We start from the raw sequence: 15,994 nt of genomic DNA on the forward strand, positions 1-15,994 counted from the left end.
GAATCGCCCAGGCCGGCTGCACCAAAACCCCGCCAGGTTTCCAAGGTAAATCTCCCAGGGAGCTGTAGCTGCTGTAGAGTTTTCAGTGGGGTCTGCAGGGCTGGCTCTGAGCCCTTGGCAGCCTGGGGACCTGCAGACAGCTCCTGGTCCCCTCCGGGGATGTGGCAGTGCCACTCCCAGCACTGTGGGACTGCTGGGGTGTTTGGGCACAGGGCTGGCACAGGTGGCAGCAGTGACAGGGATGTGTGTCCCCATGCTTCAGCTCATCTGCTGCGTGGTTTAGAATCTCATCCACGTGCTGTAGTGCTTTCTGTTCGGGTCTTTGCTATGAGTTTCACCAGGATTGTAAGAGACTTCCTTTTGGAAATTCACGGGAATTTTGTTGAAAAAATTATCAAGACTGCTCATTTTGCCGAGGGCAAAAGACGGTTTCTTGAAAAATTTAATGTATTGCTTTTACTGTTTGTGTTATAAAGCATATATGAGGAGAGCTTTTTTTCTCTTCTTTACTCCATGTTCTGTCATTCTTGTGTAACATCATCATATTCTTGGAGAATTTACATTGTATGTGGTATGAAACCTACCATGACCTCTGAAAACAATACATCCTTTAATGTGGCTTCGGGGAGGGGCTAGCGAGGGAGTAGCCATAAAAATCTTCAGGGTTCAAGATGAGGTTGAGGTTTTTGTGAGTGCTTTTGTCGTAGCAGCAACTGTTTGATTTAGTGGCCCCTGCTACAATGGGTTGGGAGAACAAAGCCAGAATATCCCGTGTATGAGTTTGTTAAATGTAAGACCCGTCAGGAAAATTGGGGAAGGGGGTAGGGGGAAGCTTCCTCAGCTCGCTCTCTGAAATAAAACAGGTATTTGAAAAAAATTCTTACCAATTGCTTTGTGTCCTAATCTGTGTTGTCTTGTGTAGCGTTTGAAACCAGAGGAATCAGTGAGATGAGAGGTGACAGGGAGGAGGGAGGGCTTATTCACTTAAAAATTGCTATTCTTGTTATCTGTTTTGATATTCTAGTGAAATTTCAAGGCTAAGGGAGTTCAGAGCACCCTCAGTGCAAAACTGCGTTAGATTTGCTGGTGCTTTACCATTTCTGTGCAGTTCCCTGTGGTCCTGCCCCTTCTCTCCCATCCTTCACCCACACCAGGGGCTGCATTATGTGGGGTGAAAACTGGCAAAGGTTAGGAGCAGCAAACCCGTGGGCCTGGCCATGGTCCCTGCCGGATTTTTAAAAGATCTAACCTCTAAGGCTTTCTGTAGGCCATCATTTTTCATCTGCCATTTGTTAGTGGTGAGCACAGCCACCTCCGTGGTCCCTGGGCTCTGTCTTTGTTCCCGGGGTGTGCCGCTGCTGTTTGCAGCTCTAACCTGCAGGCCCAGGAGCAGTTTCTGCCGGGGGTGAGCGCAGTTCCTGTGGCCGTTCTCACCGTGGGCCGGGGAGATGGAGATGGAGATGGAGATGGAGATGGTGAGGGAAGGTTCTGGTTCCTCCTCGCTTCAATCATCCGGGCTTCCTGCACTGATGGGTGACGGCCCCATTCTTCCCACAACAAAACCAGCAGTGCCTGGGAATGGGCCCTCACTGACACGGTGGGCTGGGGCGGCCTGTCCTGCCTTGGGCCGGTGTGGGAGCCGCTGCCATCCCGGTGCTGCTGCCCCGAGCCGGGCACTGCTGCTGAGCGGGATTTATGGCACGGCTCTGCGAGCAGGGGGAGGGCTGGGAGCGGAGCTGAGCCTGAGCTAAACCCTGCAGATAGAGGCTCCTCTGTCCTGCCTAATCCCCGGCCCCCTCCCCGCGCTTATCAGATTGCTGAAGGTGGAGATTATGCACTCGGTGGCTGCAAAGTCATGTTTAGCTGCCTCCCTTCAGAGATGCTCAGATAGCCTGGTTGTACCCACATTCCTTTGGGTGCAGCACATACCTGAGGGGGTCTGTCATGTGAAACTGGGGATGTTTGGGTACAAATCAGGAATGTTTCTTCACTTAAAGTTTGTATTTCCTTTGTTCATCCCTTTATTTTAATGTTTTGGAACAGTGAAATTTGCAGAACAGTGCAAATGTGCATGCTGTGCATAGCAAACCTTTTAGAGATTAACACAGATTGGTTCTGGTTTCTACTGGGTTTAAGCTCTGGAGAAAGCTGCTTGTGAGTAGGAGCAGCTGGTTTAGATTTTTACTTGGCTTGTGTAACAGAAAACTGCTTTAATTTCTGCTCCCAAAACATTTGGCTCATTCATTTCTCTTGCATTCACATGTGCTGCAGCAGTAAGAAGCTACACCCTGGTTTGTCAGCTTGCTTGGGCTTTATTGAGGCTGGAGAGGACTTCACTGTGACTCTTACCTCCTGCTGCTCCACAAATCCATCCTGTGGATAAACACCTTTGTCTCAGAAAACTCCCTGGTCAAATCTGAATGAGGAAAATCGGCTTGGTGCTGTGCTGGGGCGAGTTTGACCCAGCTCATCTCCACAGTCAGTGCTGCCCAAAGCCTGGGGAAGGTTCTGTGTGCACACAGGAGCAGTGAGTGTGGGCAGCACCCTGGGCATGGTGTGGGTTTGTGTGTGCCCACTGTGAGCTCCCCTTGGCTCCCAGTGTGGGTGATGGGCACGGGGAGCTGCCGTGCCCTGCTCTGTGCCCAGGCAGCCACAGAGCCCTGTGCCACCTCCTGGGTCCTGCTGGGCCATGGGTGTTTCTGTCCCCGTGGGCAATGGCACTGTCCTGCCTTCAGGCCAAGGAACACGTGAGACAGCCTGGTTCAACCAGCATCCCTAGGAAGGGTATGATGGAGTGAGAACCAGCTGAGTGGTTCCTTTCTCTTCTCGTGCCTGGCTCAGCCAGGGTGATCCAGTCATCTGGGTAATGTTTTACATTTGGGAAAGCAACCCCATGGAGAATACTGGAAAACTGCAGATCTGTGTGTCCCTGAATGTATTTGATAGCTCCCACCTTTGCAGTGTAGATCTGTTTGCAACTGTTGGGATTTTATGGGGTTAAAACACGAGATGGGGGCTGGGGCAGCTTGGCCTGGTGTGCAAGGGGTTAAACTGTTGAGCTGTGGAACATCTGCTGCAGGAAGAGCTGCTGGTGCAACTTGCTGGCATTATTTTAAGCATAGCTGACTTGGTTGAAGTGAGGTTTAGGCCTCCCCATGCAGTAGGAGGTGATGAGAATCTGCGTGCCCTACCTGGGTCTCTTCACCATCATCTTCCTTTCTGTTTGACATCCCTGTCTGGACCGAGCTGAGCATCATCTCTGCTCTCTCCCTCAGGCAGTGTTACAGTCTTAAAATACTGAATTTAATGTGACAGCTCCTGTTGTGGAGAGCCCTGAAATTTACATTTTTAGTCATCCAAAGGCTTTTCAAAGATTTGGAAAAGGACCAGTAAAATCACATCACTGTGGCTCAGCTGTAGGATGGTTTCTGTAACGATGCTCTCTCAGGTTCTGGGCAGTGGCTCATGAGGGCAGTGACGCTGTTGAAGCCCAGAGGTGCCCCTGGAGTCTGTGAGATGTGACAGGATTTCACAGTCACTGCTGTCTGCCAGGTTTCTGTATTTGCACTCTGTGCAGTTGAGGTGGGACATTTCAGAACCCTTTTTTCCCCATTCCATGGAGTTTCTCTTCTTCTCCGCTAAGAACAGCGGGAAGGTTGATGGAGGCTGCTGGGGAGAGCCCCAGGGCCCTGCCTGGCAGCGGGGAAGGGGAGGATGGAGCTGTCCCTGCAGGTTGGACCCTGTGGCCGCCCCTCAGCCAGAGCCACCCGACAGAAACCAGGCCAGGCTCCCCTCAGAGCTCCCTCTTGCCTTGCAGATGAGCGGGTGGATCAGCGAACCTGCCTGATCTGCGGCGACAGGGCCACGGGGCTGCACTATGGCATCATCTCCTGCGAGGGCTGCAAGGGCTTCTTCAAGAGGAGCATCTGCAACAAGCGCGTGTACCGCTGCAGCCGCGACAAGAACTGCGTCATGTCCCGCAAGCAGCGCAACCGCTGCCAGTACTGCCGGCTGCTCAAGTGCCTGCAGATGGGCATGAACCGCAAAGGTAACGCCGGGAGAGGGGACGCTGCCACCATGGGGGCTGCCCGGGCCACGGGGAGAGGGGACACTGCCACCGTGGGGCAGCCACAGCATCGGGGAGAGGGGACAGTGCCACCATAGGGGCTGCCCCTCCCTCAGCTGCCATCTTGCACTGCAATTGTGCCTCCCAAACTCCCTGCAAAAAAAACTCCAAGACTTAAGCAAAATCATGCATGGATTAAAAATTATGCACAGATACTAAGCTCTGAACTGCTTCATTCCTGTACGGAGGAATGCTGTGGGTCTGGGGGGTATCAGGGCTGTGCTGTGGGTCTGGGGGTGGCTCAGAGCCCCTCACCCGGGGGTCAGAGCTGTGCTGTGGGTTTGGGAACAGCTCAGAGCCCCTCACCTGGGGGCCAGGGCTGTGCTGTGGCTCTGGGATCAGCCCGGGTCCCTCACCTGGGGGTCAGGGCTGTGCCGTGGCTCTGGGGGTGGCTCAGAGCCCCTCACCTGGGGGTCAGGGCTGTGCTGTGGGTCTGGGGGAAGCTCAGAGCCCCTCACCCGGGGGTCAGAGCTATGCTGTGGGTTTGGGAACAGCTCAGAGCCCCTCACCTGGGGGCCAGGGCTGTGCCTGGCTCTGGGATCAGCCCGGGTCCCTCACCTGGGGGTCAGGGCTGTGCTGTGGGTCTGGGGGTGGCTCAGAGCCCCTCACCTGGGGGCCAGGGCTGTGCTGTGGGTCTGGGGGTGGCTCAGAGCCCCTCACCTGGGGGCCAGGGCTGTGCCTGGCTCTGGGATCAGCCCGGGTCCCTCACCTGGGGCCGCTCTCACCTGCGGGAGCGCAGCGCCACCTGCCGGCCGCGCGCCGCCCTCCCTGCTCCCCTCCTGCCCGCCCTTTCCTCCTTTTTATTTTCCTCCTTTCCCTTTTCCTCCTTTCCTCCTTTCCTCTTTCTTCCTTCCCCCAACAACCGTGTGAATTTCACTCCCCTCTGGTGTCTCTGCCAAGGCCAGGGAGGCCTCAGGCAGCCCTGAAGGCCCTCAGTGTTGAGTTCTGGAGCTCTCTCTTCCTGCCCTGGTGCCCAATTGTGGCATTGTTGGGTTGGAAAATCCCTTCAATATTAGGTCTAAATACAATAATTTTTAAATTCAGATAAGGGGCAGAGCTTAGCATTGGGAGGAAAACCAGCTTTGAGGAGTCTGGCTGTCATGCAGCCAAGGACCAGGATGGTATTCCAGAGAGTCCATCTGTATTTGGGAACCATTCTAGAGGCCTTTTTGATGGACCACCAGCAAAAACGTTCCTACATTTTGTTGTAGGTGTAAGCTATTTTCTGCTAAAATTATGCTTTGAAATCAAAAGACCAAGGCAATTTGGGAAGCTTCTAAATCACAGTTAGTGGTATATCATCTTGGAAAATAAGAACAATTCCCCCAGAATTCCTGTAATTCCAGTAAGTTAAAAAAACCTAAAGGGGGTAACAGCTAACTATGACAGCCTTTTTTACGTATTTTATTTTTTTTTTTTAGTGAGAAACCGATTTTATTTTTTAAAGAGCTTTCATAGGAAATGCACAGCCAGTGCTGTGCCTTGCCGGGGTCGGTGGTTGGGGTTTGGGCAGGCACAGCTCAGCTCCCGTGGCCCTCTCCTCTGCCCTGCTGAGGCACTCCCTGAGCTGCAGGAGCAGCCTCGAGGCACACGGGGAGGATTCCAGCCGAGGATATCTCAACCCAAGCAGCAGCGTGGCTTTTGTGGGGCAGAAATTTTCGCTCAAATTTTGTGTCATTTTCTGCTCCGGGAGGGCCTCGTGCAGCCCCTGTGCCAAGCAGGGTGAGGCTGTGCAGCAGCAAGGTCACCGTGCAGCTGGGCAGAGCCTCCTGCCAAGCCTGGCCAGGTCATGGTGGGAAAGAGATCAGGCCCTGATAAACAGGGACCAGCCTGGGAGGGGGGACACGGAGCAGGGCTGCCACTGCCTCTGCAGAGACAGACAGAGGGAAGGGCAAGGTACAGAAACTGCTCCAGGTTTATCCCCTTAGCTGGGTTTCACTGCAGCTCCCTGGAAATTGATTAAAGAGCCTTAAAAATGCAGCTGAGAAATGAGGCTGCCCCTCTGAAATGCAGCTGTGCAGCTCGGGGTGGTAACTTGAGGTTTAAACAGCAGCTTTGCAAGCAGGCAGCAGGGTCAGACATCTCCCCTCCGTTTTCTGTGGTGGCTGTAGGAGATGGGACCCTCTGAAGGCACAGCAGGGTTGTAATCCAGCAGTGCAGTGCTGTGTGTCTGTGCTGGTGGCTGCTCTGGGGGTGTCTCTCTGGTGCTCCACGGGGCTGTGGGTGGTGGAGTTGGTCGTGCTGGTCTCACATCTCATTTTCCAGCAGTCCTGGGCATTCTCTGGGTTATTTCCAAGGGTCAGATAGGGTTCCTTACCCTGTTCCACTTCTCAAATTATGCAGAAATTATTTGTGATAAGGGATTGCTATTTCCTCATTACCTGTCAGTCAAGGAGCACATGAAGAAGCTAAAATCCTTGAGTAATGCTTGTAGCCCTATGGATGTGTCTGTGCCTTTTGGGGAGAGAACCATCCTGTGTGCTGCTGAAGCACTGGAGGTTTCTCTGTAAACTTCTTTAATGAAAAAAATGAATCTTTTAAGGTATAAAAACTTCTTTCAACATAAATAGGTATCTGCTTAATACCCTGCAGTAGGGTTCCTCACTAAGGTTTGGTTGTATCTTTCAGCAATCAGGGAGGATGGCATGCCAGGAGGCAGAAACAAAAGCATTGGACCTGTCCAGGTGAGCACGTGTGGCTGTCCCTCGTGGTTCCCTTCAGCTTTGGTGTCCTGGGCTGAGCCTCCATCACCCCTGGCCGTGCCTCCTGATGGTGTGGCAGGCTCTGGCTCTGTCAGGAACACGTCAGGAGCTGTAGATGGTAAATGGAGCTGGGTGCTGCCCGGACACACGGACAGGCTCGCTGCACCCTGTCCTTTGTGAGCCACACAAGGACGTCTGTCCCTCCCTGACTCCCAGTAAATCTCATCTGCCTGCTGCAATCCCTTCAGCTGTGGCAAGCAGGGCACCAGTAAATGTCTGTCTGATTGATGGCCCAGCTTGTGCAGAGATGCCTTGTAAAGAGAGAGGGAATTCAGCACAGCAGCTTGTGCCACAGCCTGAGGAATGATGGCCATTTCCAGCTTGCTCCTGGAAGAGAGGTCTTTTAAAAGTTTAGTGTTTATTTTAGCAAAATAGAAATAACACTGAAAGCAATTTCTGTGGGTCTGAGTGCCTGGGAAGGAGCCCTCAGCCCAGCCCAAAGTGTGAGGAGCCAAGCAAACTCTGCCCTGCTGGATGGTGTCAGACACAGCCTGCAACCACACAAACCTGTTTCCTGTGTTCACATTAAGGAACATACACAGAATTTAAAAAAACACACACAAAATTAAAAAAAAAAAAAAGCCTCTAAATTTTTGTTGTATTTTCCCCATTAGTGGTGGAACATTCCTCAAGGAGCATGCCCAACACTTTCTTGAAACTTTTTATTACAGTGAACTCAATGTAAAAATTTTTTTACTCTATTTTAGCTTTGTGTATGTTACTCTCTAGAACTTAAGTATTAGATGCTCAATTGGTACTTCAGGTGCCACCTGGTTCTTATCTGGAGGAAAATAAGGAGCTCTGTCTCCCTGTAAATGTTTTCCTGACTGATTTTATATGTGTCACCTTGCCTCTCTTGATTGCTTTATCAAACCAGAGCCTGCCCCACCTCCTGTTTGCCATTCCCCCTGCCAGTCCTGAGTGATGTTCCCGATGCCCTGGCCTCAATTACTGCCAGGTTTCTCAGGGTGTGACAGTGGCTGATTTACAGCTCCTTGCCATGCCCATCTGACATCATCTCCTCACGTGTCAGTTCCTGTCTGCTGTGCTGCCCTCGCTTGAACGGTGCTGCTGGAGGTCACCGCGATCACCTGTAAATAGAATTTTCCCTGTGTGTTGTTAAATGCAGGGGTAGGATGTGGTAGCTGCAGGGGGGCAGGAGGCTCAGCCCTGTTGGGGGTGTTTGCAAACAGAGGCTCTGCTTTTCTGTTCCCAACCATTGTGTCCTGTATTTGACAGATATCAGAGGAAGAGATTGAGAGAATTATGTCTGGGCAAGAATTTGAGGGAGAGGCAAACATGTCATGGAGCAACAACGGAGACAGTGACCATAGTTCCCCTGGAAATGGAGTTTCTGAGAGCAACCAGCCTTCACCTGTTTCTACTCCATCTTCAAGGTGGGAATGAAGAATTTGGTTACAGGAATCTTGGATTTCTTTCCCTGAGTGATACTTGGTGTCAGTGTAGGGAAAACATGTGAGTGCATCTTTGTGTAAACAAGATCATGAAGCAGGTTCTTACCTCTCTGATTGTGTTCTAAGACAAACAGGCACTGGTTGAAAAGAATTGAACTGGGAAATGAGGTGTTTGTGAGCAAAGGAAGAAATCTTGACATACAATTATATTTAAAATGTACCTCGGTTTATATTGTTTGTGTTTTCTGCAGATGTTAAGAACTTGATCACCTTTCATTGCTCATTCTGCATGAGCTCTTTCTCTGCACTTAGCTCAAATTCTGAAAACAAAACCATTTATGTTAGTAATGGGTGGTGTTATGTTAAAATTGGCTGCTGTGAGTGCAAACCTCCTGATGCAGCCTTTGATTGCAAACACTGTAAGAATCTCAGACCTGATCCCATCTGCTTTCAGTGGCAGCTTAAGCTTGGCCTTGTTTGTGTTCTCTGGCTGTGCGAGTACTTAATGTACAGTGCTAAGTTCTGGCCCTGTGAGGAGGCTGGGGTGGAAAGGCTGGGCACAGGTGGGTTTTGGGTTTCTGCTTTGCTCTCTGAGTGGCAGCTCAGCAGCAGCTCCCAGATCTCCATCAAATGGAACCAGTGCCCAGCCAGGCTGGGTGTGCAGCAGTTGCTTTCCCTATTTCTGTTCACATTTCTGGTGGAGCTGTATGTGCCACTGCAGTGAACCAGGTGGAGTCTTGGGGGTGTACTGAAGAGCTTTTCCTTCTCCAGTAGGTCGGTGGAGCTGAACGGCTTCGCTGCACTCAGGGATCAGTACCTGGGCACGCCGGTGTCCACGCACTACCAGTACCTGCCGCACCTTTTCAGCTACTCGGCGCACTCGGCGCTGGTGGCGCCGCAGCCGCGCAGCCTGGAGCCGCAGTCGCACGGCCTCATCAGCCAGCTGCTGTGTGCCGAGGACCTGGAGCCCCTCAGCACCCCCATGCTCATCGAGGACGGGTGCGTGGGGCAGGGACAGCCCTGGGGCGGGCACAGCCACGGGGGTGGGCAGCAAACCTGGCCCCGTCCTGCCGAGCTGGGGCTGGGCTGGAGCTGGGGCTGGGGATGGGGTACATGGGCCTGGCTGGGGCTGGGGCTGGGGCTGGGGCTGGGCTGGGGCTGGGGTCCATGGGCCTGGCTGGGGCTGGGGCTGGGCTGGAGCTGGGGCTGGGGATGGGGTACATGGGCCTGGCTGGGGCTGGGGCTGGGCTGGAGCTGGGGCTGGGGATGGGGTACATGGGCCTGGCTGGGGCTGGGGTACATGGGCCTGGCTGGGGCTGGGGCTGGGCTGGGCTGCGTGGGGCTGGCAGGGGATGGGGTACATGGGGCTGGGGTACATGGGCCTGGCTGGGGCTGGGGCTGGGGTACATGGGCCTGGCTGGGGCTGGGGCTGGCAGGGGCTCCAGGCGGCATGCTCTGGGTGCTGGGCAGGTGGGTGACCCCAGGGGCTGTGAGGACTCCCCTCAGCCCCTGCCCAGGCTCCTGTCATCGTGGCTCCTGTCACCAGGTGACACCCAATTCCTTTAGCATTTGCCTTGTTTCCAAGCTCCCCGTCAGATGATGTCATTCAATGTTTTTAATGGTTTTTCTGCCTTTGTACTAACTGTGCCTGCAGGTACAAAGTGACTCAGGCAGAGCTGTTTGCGCTGCTGTGTCGTCTGGCGGATGAATTGCTTTTCAGGCAGATTGCCTGGATCAAGAAGCTGCCGTTCTTCTGCGAACTCTCCATCAAGGACTATACCTGCCTGCTCAGCTCTACGTGGCAGGAGCTGATCCTGCTCTCCTCGCTCACTGTTTACAGCAAGCAGATCTTTGGTGACCTTGCAGATGTCACCTCCAAGTACTCTCCCTCTGACGACGAGCTGCACAGGTGAGATGGGATGAGGAGCTGTGGGAGCCCAACAGCCAGGTGTCCTCTGACCACCATGGGACAGGTCACGGTACCTGTGGCTGTTTTCCTCTTCTGTTTTTTAGGGAGCAGTTGTTCCAGGCTTAGAAAGCACATCATGGTTAGTCAGTGCTGGATCACAGTTCCCTTCTGCAGGGAAGGGCACAGTGATGTGTGGGGCGGTTTGAGTTCCATGTAGCAATCCTGTTGTCCTCCAACAGAGCCTTACAAGCCACCATTTATGAGGAGGGTAAAACTGACCACACTTTGGGTAACCCTGACACACAGCAAAGAAAGCCTTATTTAAAAACCCTTTGGGCCAGTTGAAAGGTTGTTCACATAGCTGGTTGTCTGTATTATCAAAGTGTTCATTATTAATTGCTATTTCATTGTTTTGATTAGATAAATTTAAAGATGTTGCAACCTAGCTCTTGTTTTTTCCATGGTACAGAGCCTATCTGATGCTCTGAGGAACCTGCCTTTCATTTATCATGTTGGTCAGGGTGTTGTTTTTTGGTTTGGATATTTTATTTTGTAGTCTTGGTGCCAGACAGATTCTTCTTTTGGTAGTAGAGTCCCAATCTCACCATACTTTGGCAGAACAGGTGGGCTTTAGAGAAACTGCTGCCCATCCTCCCTGTAAACACCTGCCCTTTGCTCCCTGCCCCTGCTGGGTTCACGATGCTGCTGGAATCACCAGGGGATGTCTGATGAGCAGAGATTTAAACAGTGCTGTGGTCCTCGGCCATTGCGGTGTCTCGTGGCTCCTGGGGGCTCCTTTGTGCATCTGTTGTGACAAGCAGAGGCACTGGCTGGCTGAGCCCGTGGTGGGAGCAGGGAGCTGGCCCCAGGTGTCTCATTTCCTGGGACAGGTTGCTGTGCGGCGCTGCTCTGCACAGCCATTCATCGTGCATCTGGTGCAGCTCCTGCGAGGAGCACTGAGGGTCATAGAAAACCACAATGACACTTGTTCTTGCATTCAGCTGTCCTTTTGTTCCTGCTGTCCTGGTCAGAGCCTCACAAGAGAAGTGTTTGTTTCATTTTGAGTTTGTGATAAATACAAGCGAGAGGTAAGACAAGGAGACAAAGGAGGAATCCTCGCCCTGCAGAAACCGGCAATTCAGAGCTGGTCGCCTTGAAGGTCCTTCAGAGAAGATCTGTGCACATGGATGAAAATAGGTGTTCTTGGGAGAGGAATGCTTCTGCAGTCTCCTCTTGTGATTTAGCTTTTCAAGTGTCATTAATTGTCATTAGTAACCTGGGAGAATGCACACCCAAAGCCATTTAGCGGGAGCTGCACAGATGAGGGGACTGGGGCTGTGTGGCTCCCTCCCACTGGTCCTCATGGTCCTTCAGCCATGGCTTGACTGTCTCCAGCAGCAGTGGGATGGCTCACGGGTATCAGTCTCCCTGTCCAAAGCACTCATGAGATATCTGGTCACTTTGGACGTGAGAGGGGCCCTTTAGGAGAGGTGTCCCATTTGTGGGTGTTCTCAAAGAGCCCCCAGCTCCTCTGGCATTGGTCAGGAATGACTGCAAAGGGAACTTCATTAGAGCTCACACCTGGTTGGAGAAATGTCACTGAGCAGGGATGGTCTGGCACTTCAGGGTTAATTTCTGCTCTTAACAAAATTACAAGAGCAGTGCTAAAGCATAGGTGACAAACAAAGGCATAGAATGAGCTCCACAGCTCCTTTGTTTTAATTGCTTCTAACAACTGGCTAAACGTTCTGTTTGCCTGCTAGATCAAATGTTTTCTTTTATTGTGCTGTTTTTCTGAAGATGAATATGAAATGAATAGACTCCTGACCTCCCCCAGCACTCCTGATAGCGCTTCCCTTCCCCCTCCTCCCCAGCTGATGCCGACAACTCCCAGCCAGAAACTTGCCTGGTGTAAACTGTGAGGAAAAGTGTGTGGAGGAGTCAGTCCTCGAGAAGAAATAGGGCTGTGAAAAACAGAACAGCTTTGTTTGAAAGGGGGAGGAAAGTATGTGCAGAAAAGTAAGACAGTTCAACTGCTGGAATGAGAGAAGAGCTCTCCTGGATTTATGAAGTGATGAGTGGCTGGTAAAAATGTGCATGCTCTAAAAACAATTAAACCCCACAGATGACTGAGTGGTCTTTGTGCTCATTAACTTCTTGAGCTTTGCAATCTTGCACCTGCAAGATTTTTAATGTCAACTGGAGAGCAAGAAAACTTGTACAACTTTAGATTAGCCGACAAGGCTTTCATCACTTACAATATTACTTTCTTGAAGAACTGACCTGGAGTTCAGACAGCTTGTTTTCACTTCACAGAGGTCAAACCCCATCATGCATTTTACAAATAACTTTGAAGTAAACAAACACACATGCCAAAATAAGGTATTATTCTGTGAAAAAGGTTCTATTTCTGTTCTATTCAGAGATGGCTTGCTGGCTGTGCTCTTATTCTTTGTGCTGCACAATGCCAGAGCACGCTGAAGCTTCCCGAAACACTTCTGTCCCACTTCTGAGTGCTTCTGCAATATGTGCCTGCTTTGAAGCCGGGCTGTTTTTGCTGTGAGATGTGTTCCCAAGAGGCTGTTCTGGCCCTGGGCAGGCGTGGGATGGTCTGGAGGTGCCTGCAGGCACCCACAGCCCTCCACACCCTCCCACTCCAGCCTGGTCCTTCCCCATGGCTTTTTCATGGTGCCCATGTGGGGTATTTCTCCTGATGAAGTGTGGCACCCTCTTTAGCAGGAGGACCTCGTTCTGCACCCACAAAATCTCCATCAGGCAATTTTCCAGGAGGTTTTGGGGTGTTCCCTGTGCGTCAGTGTGCCCTGTGCTGCCCATCTCTGTCACTGGCTTTGCTGCAGATTCCTGCCTCTGTGAAACCTTCTCTGCTATTAGAACAGGCTGGTGGTGAACTGAATCACCAAGAGAGGGTTTTTTCCTAAAAATATCTGTAGATTGTGGGCTCCCCATCCCTGGGTGAGCCAGGATGGGGCTCTGAGTAACATGGTCTAGTGGAAGGTATCCCTGCCCTTGGCAAGGGAATGGGACTGGATGAGCTTTGAGGTAATTTCCACCCAAATCATTCCATGATTCTATGGTTCTGCATTTCTAACTGAGACATTTTCCTCCTTATTTTTGGTGCCAGCAGACTTCAGGCAGTTTGGATGACTTTTTAAAAAATTCTCTTGCAAGGTGTTAAAATCTCTGAAGCTGCTTTAATGAGCTTCATGCCTTCTCTGTCCAGGCTGTGTGCTGTGTGTGCTGATGTGATCTCTGTCCTGCAGGTTCAGTGAAGAGGGGATGGAGGTGATGGAACGTTTGATCTACCTCTTTCGCAAGTTCAACCAGCTGAAGGTCAGCAACGAGGAGTACGCCTGCATGAAAGCCATCAACTTCCTAAACCAAGGTGAGGCAAACAGGAGCTGCCAGCCACACTTGCTCATTTTTATGCCTCAAAGGGTGAATTTGTAAGACTGGTTCCTCTCTTTTTATAGTTTTTCAGACTCATTAAAGTGTTTACATTCAGGATATATCCTTAGGTTGCTTAGCTGGGTTCCTACGTTTTAGATTCTATACCTAAATCTGACTCTTCACAGTGAAAGGTAATCACAAATGAAGTATTTACATGCAGGCCATGAATTCATCCTAGGAAAGGGCTGTATCCTCCTGTTGATTAATAGCATATTAAAGCTGGCAGTTGAGGCTCCTCCAAGACCCTGGGCATTTCAAAATCCATGCAGAGACAAATGCTCAGTGAATAGTGTTCAGCTGTAATTTTGGAAATAAATGTCCCCAAAGTCTTTTGTACAGTGAAAGATAGTTGCAGTCTGTAAAAATGTGCTGCGGGCTCCCTCCTCCCCCGCTCATTTCCAGAGGGAGATAATGCTGACACTTCAATCTGTGCCGGGCTGAGGTTCCGGTTTGCTTCCCTGGGCAGTTTCCTGACACTGGATAATGCACTTCTCGAGCTGTCTCCATTGTTTTCCAAAATGTATTTTCATTAACTTCCTGTCTTCTTTTATTTTTAGTTGAAGTTTGCAATTTTTTATGTGAAATACCTGAGACTTATTTTTAAAAGCCAGCTTTTGGGCAGTAGATCAATGCCTCTTCCGTCAGATGGTCTCCCAGCACCGAGCCCGCTCCGCAGCTTCCTCGCTGCTGTGCTGGGTCCTCCCAGGACCTGCCAGTGCTGCTGCTCACGCTGCCAGTGGGACATCCTGCCTGTCCCTTCTTCCTCTGTGTGTGCTGCCTGACACTGGCAAAGCGAAATTTAAATATAAGAACTTGATAAGTTTGTAAAGCTCCCATGACATAATCCATAAGCAAATGGGGAGGAATGTGATGATATCTTTAATTATAGAGCTGAGCACTGTCCTCAGCCAAGATGATACACCTAAAACCAATGTGTTCCTGTGTGAGGAGGTGTTACACTGATCTGCTGTGAGGACCAAACCCTGACACCTGACTGTGTTGTGCCAGGCAGGGATTTCAGGTTGCTGGGGCTGTTCTCTCCAAGAGCATTCATTGAGCTGCAGGTGAGCAGTGTAGGACATTAGCTGTTCTCTTTCCAGCCTTTTGTGGAGGGAAATCCTGGATCCAGACACACACATCTGTGATGCAGGCACAGCAGGAGGGGAGATGGGAATTTTAGTGTTGGTCCAGGTGCTGGAAGCCAGCCTCCAAAGCAGAGGCCCGGATCAGAGTGACAGAAACCAGTCTGTCATGAAGAAGTGGCAGTAAGTGCAAGGCTGCTGCTCTTCTGAGATGTGTTTGTCATGTTCTCATTGCTCTCATTGCAGATATCAGGGGTCTGACCAACGCCTCCCAGCTGGAGCAGCTGAACAAGCGGTACTGGTACGTTTGCCAGGACTTCACAGAGTACAAGTACCCCCACCAGCCAAACCGCTTCCCAGATTTGATGATGTGTTTGCCAGAGATCCGCTACATTGCAGGTAACCCGAGTGCTTCTGAAACACACTTAACTTCCTGCAGTGAAACTCTGGTGGGCTTTGCTCGAGGATGTTTGTGTGGGAGCATTTCCTGTCAGAGCTTCTGCCCATCTTTAAGCCCACGCCATTGCCCTGAGCTCATCCAGTCTTGGCAAGGTGTCCTGGTGGTGCTGGTGGGCACAGGGTTAGTCCCACTTGGGGAAGAGGGGCCTTGCTCCAACCTGGCACCCTTTAAGTGCATTGTTCAGTCTCCCCTTATTGTTCTTTCACTCCCAGATGGAGTGCATTTCGTCTCAAAAGGATGTAATCCTGATTTGAGTAGTTATCAGAATTAGGGAGATCCCTGAACTGAGCAGAAAGTGATCAGCAGAGTTCAACCAGATCAGTGTAACCCCCAGGGTTCCTCATCTGGACCTCGGAAACCCTCAGGTGAATTCTCAGCTGCAGTTGCATTGCTAATTAGATCTCCAAGGCCTGGTGTTACTAAAACTGTTCCTGGATGTTATGGCAAAGGGAGATGCTTGCCTCCCTGTGTCAAGGCTCTGTATGCTTCATCCTACTCCGTCATAATGAACTAGATAATAATCTCAGAGTAGCTCTTGTAATTTACTCATGGAGATCAACAAGGGGGTTTGAGGTGAGATGGGATTTAGCCTTTCCCACTTTCTATAAATACTTCTCCATTGTGGAGAAATCATTTTGATCTGACTTTGCCCATTTATTTTGCTTTCTATTCAGTAAATAAATCATATTGTGTCCAAATGCATATCAAATGTCTAATGTAGCTGTAGGATGATTAACTGTTTCTGAGAAAGGTTCAAGGTAAAACCGTCTCC

General features: G+C 51.0%; 1 protein-coding gene across 3 annotated transcripts in view; it reads left to right on the forward strand.

Moving 5' to 3' along the window:
- Window positions 1–15,994, forward strand: part of NR6A1 (nuclear receptor subfamily 6 group A member 1) — a 74,000-nt gene that overhangs the window by 52,595 nt on the left and 5,411 nt on the right. For 2 of the 3 annotated variants that reach the window (XM_064727676.1, XM_064727678.1), the window contains 7 exons: window positions 3,818–4,048; window positions 6,755–6,810; window positions 8,128–8,285; window positions 9,075–9,302; window positions 9,958–10,212; window positions 13,494–13,615; window positions 15,009–15,161. In XM_064727676.1, coding sequence (XP_064583746.1) covers window positions 3,818–4,048; window positions 6,755–6,810; window positions 8,128–8,285; window positions 9,075–9,302; window positions 9,958–10,212; window positions 13,494–13,615; window positions 15,009–15,161 — 1,203 coding nt within the window. The remainder of the gene's footprint in view (window positions 1–3,817; window positions 4,049–6,754; window positions 6,811–8,127; window positions 8,286–9,074; window positions 9,303–9,957; window positions 10,213–13,493; window positions 13,616–15,008; window positions 15,162–15,994) is intronic. The other variant, XM_064727677.1, reaches the window with a different exon arrangement.

The sequence above is a fragment of the Zonotrichia leucophrys genome, chromosome 17, assembly GCF_028769735.1.
Source record: "Zonotrichia leucophrys gambelii isolate GWCS_2022_RI chromosome 17, RI_Zleu_2.0, whole genome shotgun sequence".
NCBI lineage: Eukaryota > Metazoa > Chordata > Aves > Passeriformes > Passerellidae > Zonotrichia > Zonotrichia leucophrys.